The following is a 14,855-nucleotide window of genomic DNA, read 5'->3' as shown; positions in this document are numbered from 1 at the left end:
TGATGCACTGACATCTCTTAAAGAAACGTCAGCGCCGGTTTTTGGCAGCATCACTGGCCGTGTCAAAGTGCAGCTCGCTGCACGGAGCCAGCCCCACCTGAAGTAGGATCCTGGCCCCATCTCCTCCTCGACCCTTCCTACACTGGAGGTGGGCACTACAGCCTCACAGCCTCCCCCCTCACCTACCCAGAGCCCGCCAAACAGTGAGATGCCAGATGGGAGGATGCACGATAGACTGCTGCTTACCACCTATGATAGTGTTCCCCCATCCCTGGATTCTATGATTTTTATGTAGTGCACACTTATCACCAGGCAACAATCTCTATGAGGGCACATAGTTTGAAAGAGGGACTGATGTCTTTCAAATGAAGGTTGTTCCCATCTTTCTAGGAGGTGGGGCTGGGGAGATAGAGGGACTGATTCTGAGTGGGACCTCACGTATTTCAGTAGACTGCACATGCCAAAGAAAGAAATTGGCGACTGTGTGTGTCAAATCAGACTTAAGGACACAGATGTAGTTTGCTAGCTTGTATACATTTTTCAGTCCTTCTTTGAACCGCGCTATACGTGGAAATGGGCGTTTCGAGCCTTGTGAACACTGATCTATTGTCATGATCACGTAGGCCGACTTATGTGCTCGATCCTAGCGTGCTGACGGAGAGGTGGGTGAAAGTCCAGATACTAAAATGATGGCTGCGGATAGAACAGTGGGCAGGACAGGCTTCCAAATGCAGTCACAAGGATCTTCTGCATACACAAGAGAATTATCTGATTAGAATAAGCTAGTAATCGGGCTTCCGCAGCCATACAGAGCAGTGGCCGCAGGTATACCTGACTCAGAATCACCTCCAAAGTCTTCAAAATAAAAGAACATTTTTTTATGACACTTGAACATTAAAGGCCTGATCCAGAGTTAAATCTAGAAATAGACATGTAACTCAGTCAAGTCAATTGTGCAATAGATGAAGTTTACTGATGTTAAGGTCGCGCACCTGGGATCATCGTATGTAGCCCTTTGAGGTGATCAGACGTGACGCCACTCTCTGTACATACTTTGTCCACAAAACGTGTAATGAATCGGACCACACAATGGGCTACATCTGAGCTTTCTGAATCTTCAAATCCACTTTCTGTGTCTGCACTTTCTGCAACGCTGCCTGCCATGCTGAAATTTGTATAAGAAAACAACAGATATGAGGAGTTTGGGAATTAGCATCTGCTGATGCACAGGAAGGGAGATTACAACATGACTGACACTATGTGAATAACCTGTTGGTGATGAAGCTGTTGGTTACACTTTCTGTGTCTCCCAGGCCAGCAGCCCCTCGCAGGAGGCGGTTTTTAGAAGTATCCAGTGGTAAAAGTAGGTAGCTCATGCGATTGGCATAGTGGATGGCCTGGCTGAACACTGTGCTCTCCTCTTTCTGAATGAGCTCCAGCTGTTTTTCACGTTGAAGTGTTGGCCACAGGCGACACTGCTCTGCTGCCAGCTCCAGTGCTGATCGCTCCTCCTCTTCTACTTCATCCTGACATAAGATATTGTATATTATTACCATACATCAGACTACTGTTTGAGAGATACTCGTAGGTAAGGTAAAAAGGGGGAAAAATGGTAAACTTAGCCCCAAAGGTCATTATGAGAAGCATACCAACAATACTCAGATGTGTCCATTTTTTAATCATCAGTACTGTGATTACTAAAAGTTTGGTTCTTTTACTATACAAGTGTTTCCTCAGGAACTCAAACAATTCATATTTTCCACACCACCTAGCAGGGGCACAGGTATATCACCAACTGTCACATTTTAAAGATCCACAGGTGGTCAGGAAACATAAGCTGTGTGGGATCTTGAGAACAGAGTTTGAGAACCACTGTTGTATACTGATCATTCAAAAGTCTGGAGGGCAAAGCAGTACATGGGGGGGAAGGGGGGTATATAATGTTGCAGGAAACATCTTGTGTATCTAAAGCTGGGTACACATAAGACGATATTTTAAACAATTTCCCTGATTCCAACGGATCGGAAAGTCAAATCGTTCAAATCATCAAGTGTATACGCACTATGTGCGCTCCCGCGGCATCTTCAGGTCACCCCTACATGCAACTCAATCCGACAATCTCATTAACGATTTTACTCAAGTCGTGCAGGGTATACGCTCTACTAAACGACATGTCGTTCAGACCTGCCCGATGTGGACATCGCCTGAGACAGACCCAGGACACTCCCCTCCGCCATTTTGTACCAGGATTGACGTTGCAGTGATTTGAAGCAGCATCAGCAGCATTTTTGGGATTTCTGCAGTCCGAATCCAATCTGCACATGTCTGGTATGTGATGTCCATGCCTGCACCTCCCTATTCTCCCATGTGCACTGCAGCTGACCATCTATTTTACCTAGTGATGTGCATGTGTATATATGGCACCCCTTATTTAAATTTGGCTAGAAATCTTGGAACTACTGAATGATGCACCAAATATCGTTTGGTCGTTTGTATAGTGTGTATGCACTATATCGTTTGTCCGGGAGTTCATGTAAAATCTGGACGACCATCGCATCGTTTGCGGGTCATCTGATGTGTACCCAGCTTAAGAAAAAAAGATCTTATTTAATATCTAAAGGACAATCACACACTTTTAAACTTATTTCTCTAGCATCCAATTGCGGGATGCTCTAGAGTCCAATTGTGGTACAGTATAGAGTATGGTGACAGGAAATTGAGCAAAAGCTCAGATTTGTCCATCCTATACTCCAATTTGCTGTCAGGGACTCAGTGGCTTCAAGTGCTAGTCAAAGCTAAGCACTTTTTCTTGGCTTCCCATTTAGTCACTTTACTTTAAGTTCAATGAAGTTTACATTCTTTTATTTGCTTTTAGATGACAGACTGCAAAGTGTCTTCAGAAGATAGAGATGAGGGAGCCAACCCACAGGATCAAATAAAATAAAATTTGAACCATGTGTTACAAATAATAAAGGAAAGATGTTTTCTATTTTATTAATTAAGTCTCCCTATACAACAGAGTATAAAGATGGGGTCATTAGTTTTTTCTAGACCAGGCATGCAAAGTCTGATAACCTCTTAACTCACTTTTTTAAATTTAATTATAGACCTCTGTCAAGTGTATCAATTTGACTTGCGTGATAGAGACTACTATTTATATTTTGATGAAGTGATGTTTAAGTGTTATCTTTTAGATTAGGGCTGATCATTAAAGTTAAGAGGGAATACACTACTGGACAACACAGGAAGGAAGAGGTTTTTGTGGCTGCCAGTACCAATGTGTTTTTGATTAAGAGATGTGACATTCTACAAACAGGTAAAATGGATTACAAACAAAATTAGCATGGCAACTGGAATTATTATGAAGAATATAAATGTACAGTAAGGGAGTAGCATGTAGCACACAGCAAAATCACATGGAGAAGTAGTTTAGGATCTAGGCAAGGCAATACCGTTGATGCAGACTCTTCAGGTGCTAGATACAGGGCGCGAATGTGGTTTTGTACATCCCCATAAAAGATGGCTTCCCAGAACTGCATGTTGGTCCAAACTAGGTGCTCTTGCACACAGCTGTAAGCAAACTGGGTGATGCCAGGGCTCAATTTCTGCAGGGGGGAAAAGGAAACATTGCAAGCAACACAATACTATGTTAAGGACAAAATAACATTAAAAATAACGCCAGATAAAGATTAATTGGACACAACTATTACTACTAATTGCATAGTGATAACATGTTCTGCAGCTTTTGTTTCAGTAAGGTAAGCTAAATAAAAAAATAAAAGTTCGAATAAAAAAGTAACTTTAAGTCTCTAAACTCACCCTGCAGAAAGCTGTGACCAGAGGTAAAAGTGCTGCAGCTGTAGCATGTTCATCCAGAGATGTGCAATCCTGAGGAATCAGAGGCAAGAAGAGTGGTAACAGCGTTATTTCTCCTACTCAAAATTATTTCAGGCTTTTCACTCTTCTCCCTTACACATATTCTTCTAAGCAATGCACCCAGCTTATGTACTACACTGCACATCCACCAAAATCACTTCTATGGATTGCAGCATGGTTTTAATGGCATCAAGCTTGTTACAGAAGTCAAGTACATGTTGGTTTTACAGTAGTAGAAATAATTATTTCTTATGGTTTGTTACCAATTAAAAGAAAATGTAATAATAATATAAAAAAACCTACAGACATAGTCACCGACCTGTAAACAGCAGTTCATCAGACGCACAACAAAGTCAAACTGTTGGTGGTCCAACACCGCACGATTTTGCTGCACATGAAGATTGAGCTCCTGGGTTAGACATTGTCTTGCTGCGCGTCCTTTCAGTGCTCGAAGCACAGCTGGTTGTAGCTACACAGAGAAGATCACAGTCAAACAGGACCAATGCTTTTATAAGTACTCACTGATCCAGGCTATATATTTTAAGTGTGTAAATATATATGGGATCCAATTCCCACTTCGTATAGTATAATTTTTGTCCCAATTACATAGAGTGTTGTGAGATAAGGGTGAATTTTATATTCTTCCTATTGGGCCTACTAGGAGACCTTTTCATCCAAATACAACTAATAACCTTCTTTCCTTTTAGTACAGAGTTTTATTTAAAAAAAACATAAAATCGCATTTAAAACGTATTCTCACATATACATAGACATAGACATCTTGATCATTGTTGGACAGATGTTAGTACACTTGCTGTCTCCCTTTATAAGGGACAAGCTCTTTGACAGCCTGACAAGATATCAAGATCCAAAGTGGGCACTACAGGCTGTCAAAGAGCTTATTAGTTGTATTTGGGTGAACTCAGGTTGAAAAGGTCTCATAGTAGGCCGGATAGGAGGAATATAAAACTCACCCTTATCACCTCACAACACTCTGGGGGGTATCCAATTAGCCACGGTAAATTACCGAGGCTAATTACCTTGCCCGGGGCTATACAATTAGCCCCGAAGTCGGCCTGACGCGGGTACTTATCAAGGTTTTTTTTTTGGGACCTGATGTGTCCCGAAAAAGAATACACGATAATTGTAGTTTTTTCACCTAAAAAAAGGCGAAAACACATAGGTGCGCAAGCTTATCGCGGCACCTATGAGTTTTTGGGAGAACTATCCTATTATTTTGACCAAAATAATAGGATAGGGTAAAAAAAAAGCACTTGCGAAAGTCCCCGTTTTTCGCTGATTGCGGGGGTCAATTAGTTTGGTGCTAATTGGACACCGCTCTCTATGTAATAGGGACAAGAACTATACTATACGAAGGGAAAATTAGATAATGGGATCTGATCCCCCCTTTGTATAGTATAATTCTTGTCCCTATTAGTTGCTTCCCCCCCAAAAAAAAAAATCTTTATCATTGTTAATTCCATAGGTTCATTAGCCTGTGATCTAATACAGCTCATACTTTAAGCAATACTTAAGGTTTCAGGAACGTTTTCTCAAATGTAGTATCTGTACCTAGCATAATATTTATAAATGACCTGTGAAAAGCTATAAAAAGACTACACTGAGCTCATAAACAGTAACTTTTTTTTTTCTCCTGCAATGTCCCCCCAATATATAATCCTACAAACTATGTATATTTATGTTCCACACAAAGTAATATAATAAAGATGAAACACACACAGTGCAATCCTTATTTATGTATTTTTAAAGAACTGCCACTTGATGGGACCAGTTCCCAATCTGGACACACGCTGTACCAAAATGCAAGGGCAGCAACTGGGAAAGGACTTACTGTGAAATCTGATTAAATACACATCCAATTTGGTCTAAAATGACCAGTATGTGTATGTTATGGGTTATGTAAAATGAATTCACTTATTGTTTGTAGTCTACAAAGGTTGACCATCACCTTTTTGGCCTCCAGCATTTTGTTTTCGAAGATGTAAGAAATACAGTTCCTCACAACTTCTAGTCGCCGGTTGCTGTTAGCTAGGGCACTGCCATTCCAATCTACAATTGCTGCTAAAAACAAACAAAACAAAGACATAAGTGAGAAAATGGCTAGTAGTATCAGGAGAAGAGGATAATGTAAATGTGGAGTGAGGTAAGGGATGGAAGACACAAATGTGAGCAGAAAGAAAAATTATTTTGTACTTCGAACAACAACAAACTGAACAATGAAGTTGAGAAGACATGAGGGCTTTAAGGTGCATAATGTAGAAATTTCATAAACTGTCAAAGAGGATTGGTTAAATCTATATAACAAAAGCACCAACCAATAGGTGGTCCGGGCGGCACCATGCACTTCTTCTCTGCTTTAACAGCTGGAGGTGCATTATGCATCTTGGCAGCAGCCTGATCCAAGATCCATTGTACAGAACTTTCATCCAGTAGAGGGAAAGGCTTATGTTGAGGTCGCAGATGACTGCCTTCCGCTGGGCGCTGCACTTTATGCATGCTAACAGCAGGATAAGGGTTTTCCTACAAAGTATGGCAAAATATGTCAATGCACACGTAAAAATAAACAAACAATGTAGATACGCATCTCCTCTGAAAATCTGCTCAACATGTGCCACTTGCTCCAGAAAAAAATTAATTCCACAAATTTAGCAGATTTGGTAACCCCCCCCAAAAAAAATCCACACACTGATATATTGACCAAACTCATCATAACTCATGTTACAGATTGACAGTGAGACTATTATATTACTTTCATTTTATTGTGCACAATATCAGATTTTAAAATGCAAATATACAAAAAGGAGTACTGTACTCAAACTGAATTATGTTGAGTGCTCCCCCTGCTGTTTGATATTGTCTGACAAAAAGCCAAACTCAGAAGCAAAAGTCATTGCTAGACTGCATTTGCTCTTGCAAGTACCAGTCTTTTTCCTGCTTCATGAGAACACAGATAATTGATTATTTCTCTGCCAGCAAGGTTGGGGCCACTGGACCATGGGGATTGCGGATGGGGACCAAGGAGCAGGCACTTAAACGAATACTTGTAACTTTAAATATAAGCTCCTCCCCTATGCAACTCCCCACAGGCCAGTGCATTTTAAATGTCTGTGGGAGTTGGGCATGGTTTCAGGGGGCTGCAATGCCAGCCCTTAGTTTTTCTTTGTAACTATTATTTGAAGTTTTTATTTCGTCTGTGTGCTGTACACTGCTTGTAGCAGTGTATAGTGGGAGTTCACCGGCTGCAGGGAGTCGGAACCGGATTGCCGACATGCAGCGGCGGGCAGTTTGGGGAGTGCTGCCTATCCGGTCGCTCCCACAGTGTCACTCCAGTCTCTGTTGACACGACCTGGACTTGCGAGCGCCTCACCCTTTTAGAGGATGCGGGGTGCTAGTGCAGTTTACGATGGCGGCGCCATCTTAATCGGGTTTCTGTGGCGGCTTCCTGTAGTGGAGTGCGCTCGCTTAGGGGGCTGGGCTGAAACTGGCTATAGCAATGTCTAGTGTGGCAACAGTGCGGGGTGGGGTTTGGAGCTTCTGACAGCTGAGTTCCACCAAGCGGTTCTGGCGTCTTTGAGCAGGAGCAGCCCTGGCAGTGAGTTGCATGCTGAAAGCAGCCATTGCCCGATGGATCTCATCCAGGCTGTGAGGGGGCTCAGGACTATTCACGACAAGAGGGTACACTAGGCTCTTCCCCCTCTGTAGCTGTCACTGGTAACCTTCTGGAAGGATAAGTACCAATCCCTTTTGTGTCTTGGTTTACTTTTTGAGTAACTCCGTGACACTGATTATTTCTTGTACCCCTGTAGTGTTGTTTCTCCTGCTGCACATTACGAGGTAATGGTAGGCAAAGTCCGTTAAGTATAAAGGTGTCATTATAGCGTGGTTTACGTTAGCCAGGTGCACTCCCATCCTCCCAGGTCGCCACCCGCGACCAATCGCTCTCACCCCAGGCAAACGCGAGGGCTGGCCTCTCAATCAGAGGGACAATGCAATGTCAAGTTGCTATGTGGAGAGGTGGAACTCGGGGGCGCTATGTGCTGTGTTACGAGGCCTGGTGACGTGCAGACATCAGAAGTAGCCACCTCTATCCTGACAAAGCCAGCATGGGCACAGTCAGTCAGTTTCCGGCCTAGTGAATCTAGTAGCGAGATGATCAGATTATAGCGGCTACTGTGCATTGCTCCTCTGTGCGGGGAACCAAGACAGCTGCTCCTGGCGGTGCAGTTCTGGAAGGTGAAGACCTGGAGTCTTCCGCCAGTCACGGTGTAGAAGATCTCAATGCTGTAGTGCATCACTCTATGAACTGCTTAGATGTGGATTACCAAACGAGGACTGTGGTCTGTTCAAGCGGCAGCACCCTTTAAGGATCCAATGGTTTAAAAACTGGAACGTTGTCTGAAGTCCATTTTTATAGGCTCCGGTTTTATTATCCAACCTTTACTAGCCTCAGCTGGGTAGCTGGAGCTATTAAGACTGAGGGACTTATGCAGCTTAGGATGCAATTTCGTCCTTGCAATTATAGTAATGCATGAATTACTTACAACGCATTGTACAACGCTTGTACAACGCAGCATAGGATAATCTGCAAGAACATCGGCCGGCTAAGTGACCTATGAGGTCACGCAAGCCTGCTGCCGCAGATGAGAGTAAGAGGCTAGGAAATCTCCGTCAGCCAACAGAGATACTGGCCTCTTCCGTTCCCCCCAACAGCAGCGTCACGTATCTGTTTAGGAAAACGAAGGCCGTTGCTGCCCATCCCCGCCCTGCACGCAAGTAACTTTGCAATTCCATCCTTGCAACTGGCCGAACTCCTGGCCATTTCTTTACCGCCAGGGGTTCGGCTCCTAAGGGCAGATTTTCTGGTGTCAACCAGCACTCAGGGGCCAAGGCGCCAGACAAGCCCTAGCGTCTCACGTGGGTCTTTCTCCATCCAATCTGGTAGCAAGTAGGAGGAAGTTTGAGTTCAGAGGCCGTAGTAGGTGTAGTCGCCTGAGTGCTGGGCACCATCTCCATAGGGCCACTACAACAATTTTTTTTTTTTAGTCACCGCTCTTTCCCGGGATGCGGATTAGAGGGTGACATCGGACCAGACTATCAATTCTCTCCTTGGGCGTCAATGCTCCAGTTCTGGTGCTGAAAAGAAAACTGGGTTTTAATTTACTCAATGTATTAATTGTTCAGAAGCCAAATGGCTCATTCCGGGCAATCTTGTATCTTCACACCTTGAACACCAGGTTGTGGGTGGATTACTTTTCAATGGAATCCGTCCAGTCAGTGATCCACGGTATGGAGGCAACTGATTTTTGGCCTCACTGGAGGTCAGGAACATGTATCTTCACACTCCGATTTGGGCAGGTTATCATTTTTTCCTCCATTTTGCAGTCAAATCTGATCACTATGAATTCAGGCCCTGCTTTGTGGTATAGCCATGGTGCACGCAAGTTTTCACCAAAGTCAGTAATGGCGAGCTTGCTGCGCAAGGCAGGAATCACGATCATACCTCATTTAGACAGTCTGCTCAGAAAGGCCAATTCATTTTCACAGTTACAACAGCACCTAGATTGTAAGGTACAAGTACTTCAGGATCAGAGCTGGATATTGAATTTCAAATAAACAGCCTCGTCTGATACATCGTCAGCATCTTCATTTCCTAGGGGTGGTCTTCACCACCTCTTTAGTGAGTATTCTTGCTGGTTTCCAAAGCACAGACTCTACAGCACTTGGTCACAATGATACTTTTGGTGCCTCCTCCGTCGAGCTTGTTGTGCATGACATGCTTGGGCATAATAGTCTCCACCTTCGAGACCACTAAGTACTCCATGTTCCACTTTCGGGAATTCCAGTGTGAAATTCATCAAATTGGACGGGGTACTCAGCATCCCTCGCGTCTCAGTTTCTCGTTCTGTCCGACAGTATTAGTCAATCTCTGCATTGGTGGCTGGTTTCTGATCATCTCCTTCAGGGAAGATCCTTGGTCACTCTGACTTAGATACTTGTGACCACAGCCACGAGTCTCCTAGGTTAGGGTGCCGTGACATTACTTCTGCTACTTCAAGGCCCTTGGTCAACATCAGCGACAGGTCTTTCAATCAACATGCTCAAGTTCCGAGCTTCTTTCTGGCTCCATTGGGAGCCCAGTCCATCCTGGCAAACCGGCAGTGCATATTCAGTTGGACGACGTCACTTTGGTGGCATATGTAAATCATCAGCGAGGCACAAAGAACACAGGAACAATGGTGAATGTTGCCCGAAATTTTTCCTGAGCAGAAGCCTTTGTACTGGCACTCTCAGTGGTGTTCATGCTTGCAAAGGTAAATTGCAAAGTGGATTTCCTCAGTAGAACCATGTTCTCCCGGGGGAGTAGTCTCTCCATCCAGAGGTGTTCCAAGAGTTGGTTCATAATAGGGTCTTCCGATAGATGTACCTCATGACCTCTCTACACAACTTCAAGGTTGTACAGTTTGGTGCGAGATCCAGGGGCCCGATGACTTTCGCTGTGGATGCCATGACAGTTCCATGGGATTTGCATCTGGCATATCTGTTTCCCCTGATCCTAATGTTGCTTCAGATACTAAAGTTGATCACGGATCAAGGGATGATGGTAATCCTAGTGGCTCTAGACTGGCCATGCAAGTCGTGGTACAACAACATTCTCAAATTGTCCGTAGGCCCCGTGTGGCGTCTTACACTACGCCCTGACTTGCTCCTACAGAAACAGTTTCTGCCCAAGAAATGTCCTCGATTAGGTTTAATGGCCTGGCTTTTGAACCAAGTTTTTAAAGGCTTAAGGTTTTTCTCTCTCTGTAGTCCATACTATGCAGCAGGCCTGGCAACTGGTTTTGTCACGCAATTACCATGGACAATATACATCTTGTGGTTTGAACAGAGAAGGGCTCATACATCCAGGTTTTGCCTCTTATCTCTTGGCCTTCCTTCAGGAAGTTTGGAGTCCAGTTTAAAGTACAAATTTCGGCCAAGTCAATTTATTTCCAGCAGCGTATGGCCTTTCTTCTAGAGCTTTGAACCTTCTTACAGGGTATGTTCAACCACCGTGGGATCTTGAGCTGGCCCTTTCAAGTCTCAAGCAGGCTCCATTTGAACCTTTGCATTTAACGGACCTTGAGTTCGTTGCTTGCAATCTCGTCTTCCATATGACCATGCCTCAGCATGTCTCTAATTTGGGGGCTTGGTCTTGCAGGCCACCTTTTTCTCATATCCTATGATGATTGAGCGGTTCTCCGTACGGTTACTACATTCCAGATGAAAGTTGGTTTGACTTTCCACTTAACCCAGAAAATGGTCTTTCCAATATTTCCTGCATCCACAACTTCATGCAACAGAGTTTTGTGGATTTACTTGAACAAGACTTTCTGCAGCAGAGCTTCTCTGCTTGTTCTTTGCATTGCACAGAAATGTGGTTGGCCAGCTACAATGCAGTCCATTGTGCGTTGAATCCGCTTGGTCATCACACTGGCCTATTCTAGTGCATGCCATCCGGCACGAGACCGATGCCAGCCGAACAAGTCTGGGCGGTAGTGACCTCCTGGGATGCGCAACACAGGGCTTTGGCAGAACACGTCGGTCAAGCAGCTACCTGGTCATCTGTCCACACATTTGCTTGTTTTACTGTTTTTGGGCGTACAGTTCTCTGGTTAGGCAGTCTGACCATTCTCCCCCTGGTGGCGGCTATTGAACATTGTCGAGTGTCCCCCAGTCTTGCTGCTAAAGAAACGAGGACTTTTGGTCACTTACCGTTGAAACCTTTTCGCTTAAGCAGGTTGGGGGACAGTGCGTTGCCCTCCCTCACGCTCGGTCGTGAGAGGTTATATTTCAATTATCTTTTCCCTACTGTTCTGCTTTATTGTTCTAACAGTTTTTTAGATTTACAGCTTCTCCTTCTGGGCTCATTTTATGATGCACTGGCCTGTGGGGAGTTGCAGAGGAGAGGAGCTTATATATAAAGTTACAGATATACTTTCAGTGCCAGCTAGTTGGTCCCCATCCACAATTCCCATGGTCCAGTGTCCACCAGCAGCCTGCTTAAGAGTAAAAGGATTCAACGTAAAGTGACCAAAAATCCTCTTACTTTACCCCTTGGAGGATGGTCACCGGAAGAAAAACAACTCTTCCCCACTGTAATCCCATTGCCCTTTACCCTTAAATTGTTTTTCCAGCTCCCTTTGCCATGATGTAGTCCCGCAAAGCATCACCAAGGGCTAAAAACCCTCCAAACATTATTAAGTTACAGTTATTACAGTCCTCATTCTGTTGACTGCAATGTCCAGCTATCTATCCTTCAACTAAGTGGTTAGAATGTATGTTAAAGAGAATATTTTTTCCACTTTGCCATTGCAGCCAATTTCAAAATGGTACACCAAAAACAAGATCATGCACACATTGCATTACAAAAAAGACATGACCTTGATTCCAGCAGATTATCTGCCACATACGTAGCCAATTTAGTGGATGTTTCACTGTTCATACCGATCGATTCTCTAGAACTCTGGACAATTCCTCACACAGACACCTGAATGCCGCTCCTCAACAATCAAGCAATAAGTTTTCTAACAATGCAACATCACTAGCTTATCTGAACATCAAAGTGTGCATTGGCAGCACCCAGACCATGAGGAAAGCATCTTCCACTCTGCAACAGGAGGAGCATTTGGCAGCCCCAAGGGGCATCTCATCAGCACAGTAAAGGTTCCATGGCCACTCCAGATAATCTATCTGCGCCCTCTTACTCCATTGATCCCTTACATCCTACAGACAGTTAAGACTGGAAGCCCTTCAGGTACTATTGTGTCTTTATACACTATTGCCGCAGTAACGCCAAACAGTCATTCTCGACGTGCCAGGTTCCATGCTAACTTGGCTTCTGCCGAGCGTCTTTTTTGCTCAAATAAGCATTTTAGTCACAACATGATGAGGCAAAACTGCTTCATGAGACTGCACTGATTAATTTGATATGCAACACTAGTATAGTTGTGTGCGGCTGTCTGAATCTGTATATTAAGTGCTACAATGCGGCAGCTATGATTTGTCTTCACCCCATATTTTGTTGTACAGAATGAGTCAGTCGCACACAGATCTACAAGTTTTGCATATCAATTAAATAATCAGTGCAGTCTCATGAAGCGTGCTTGTGTTGCATCACGTTGCTATTAAGAAGAACATCAAGCGAAAAAGACGCTATACCGTTCGGCACAGCCCACTTGCATCTAGCGCAGCTTGGCTTATTGAGGCTAGGTGAGGGGGACACATTTTTATTGTCTATATACTCCCCCAATGTACTACTGCTGAAGGAGAGAGGGGATTATTGTTCATCTGCAAAGACTTGATATAATCATAACCAGTAGACTACACCCAGCACTCTAACTGGTGGATATCACTGAGAGTATTAAGGGTTCCAGACAAATTTATTTGTTTATGGTTGGCACTAATCGCCAGAGTGTTGGGCGATGTGTACTGGGTATTGAGGCTTACCAGAAAAGTTAAAACTTCAAACTAATCATTTGGGTCTGTATTACGTATATACTTATTTACAGAAAAGTTTAGACATTTGCACACTGGTAAATAAGATACACGCAGCATTATACATCAGACACTAATATTTTCATGGCATTATATATTGGTCACTAGGCTGCTCTCTATATTATACATTAGTCTCTTTATTATAGTGGCCACTAGAATATTAAAATCGGTTTCTAAGAACCTCACTGCTTTGTGTAATGATGTCTCCTATGTTTATCCCTGTATTCTGTCAATCAGAATACTCTATTTTAAATTGGTCACTAAAACTATATCAGATTTGAGGTCACAAGAACACAAACTGTATTGTATATGAGCCACCAAAATATTATGTGTTTTATATCAGACACTACACTGCTCTCTGCATTGTAAATTGATCACTAAAATAGGCTCTCAAGTAAATACCGATCAGATCTGGCTGCATGGTATTTAATTATAGCTTTCAATTAACAATGTATCATATATAAAGGTTAGAGTAAAACCATTCCTGCATTGCACAAACCAATTCCACAAGTTTTTCTAATACGGTGCACTCTTACAAGAGCCTGTGTATAACTGAGCTCTCTAGCATAACATCAGCTTCTATTTCCCACTATCAGACTACTGCATTAGCATTCCCAATAACCCCACATGATTTAAGTAATGTGACAGTCCCCGCCCCATGTAACCCTGAAACGTACATTCCGATAGAGCTTCTCAGCCAGTTCGCGCACATGTTTCACAAGGCTTTTCTGACTTCCCTCCTGATACTGTAGTTTCTTCACATCATAAGCTACCAGCTTTGGAGGAAAAACAGAAGATTACTGAGTAAAAAGGAACAGGAGGTGGCCTAGTTATATTTATCATCTAAAATGGTCAAATGGAAACATAGACAAGAGTTAAAAAAGTACATCCATACATCCAGGTTTTGCTCATTGTCTACCTCATCAAACAAATCCAGGGCTCTGTATGGTGGGCCTCTCTCTGTCACAAACCCTGCAAATGCCATGCCCTCCAGGACCTTGGTGAGAAAATCATCTTCCACTAATCCACGCTGTCCCAAGAAAGAGGCCTAGGAAATAGAAAAGCAAAATGTTGGAAAAGGCCATAAGCACATAGTATGACAAGACAAACTTGTCAGACATTTCTGTGGCTATAGCAGGAGGAGGACACTATTATATTTGTTAGAACATGGATATAAATATTTATCAGAACACTAAAATGAGAACAGCACTGTGTATATCCCCTTTTTTGTTAGCAGAAATGAGTTGCATTCTTATTTTTAAAGCATCTTTTTATATACATAATGTTAATATTATTTTAAACTAGTGGTGAACTTTACTTCTGTTTTGTGCTGGTCCCTTGGCAGATTGGTGCGACTTATTATTGTTACTGTTATTCTGATTACCTTCACAGAAGGCAGCATTATAAGACTAGAGGCTTGCAAA

At 43.2% G+C, this 14,855-nt stretch overlaps 1 protein-coding gene across 9 annotated transcripts in view; it reads right to left on the bottom strand.

The window, feature by feature from the left end:
- The window catches only part of SBF1 (SET binding factor 1), a 200,543-nt gene that overhangs the window by 96,466 nt on the left and 89,222 nt on the right, over positions 1-14,855 (bottom strand). For all 9 annotated transcript variants that reach the window (XM_088447263.1, XM_088447315.1, XM_088447281.1 and 6 more), the window contains 9 exons: positions 14,351-14,479; positions 14,109-14,207; positions 6,213-6,417; positions 5,846-5,958; positions 4,196-4,345; positions 3,820-3,888; positions 3,453-3,605; positions 1,270-1,526; positions 993-1,165 (listed from right to left, as the gene is read on the bottom strand). In XM_088447263.1, coding sequence (XP_088303389.1) covers positions 993-1,165; positions 1,270-1,526; positions 3,453-3,605; positions 3,820-3,888; positions 4,196-4,345; positions 5,846-5,958; positions 6,213-6,417; positions 14,109-14,207; positions 14,351-14,479 — 1,348 coding nt within the window. The remainder of the gene's footprint in view (positions 1-992; positions 1,166-1,269; positions 1,527-3,452; positions 3,606-3,819; positions 3,889-4,195; positions 4,346-5,845; positions 5,959-6,212; positions 6,418-14,108; positions 14,208-14,350; positions 14,480-14,855) is intronic.

Source organism: Taudactylus pleione, unplaced genomic scaffold, assembly GCF_031769625.1.
Source record: "Taudactylus pleione unplaced genomic scaffold, aTauple2 ptg000019l, whole genome shotgun sequence".
Lineage (NCBI taxonomy): Eukaryota > Metazoa > Chordata > Amphibia > Anura > Myobatrachidae > Taudactylus > Taudactylus pleione.
This window is presented reverse-complemented; position numbering and strand designations above follow the sequence as displayed.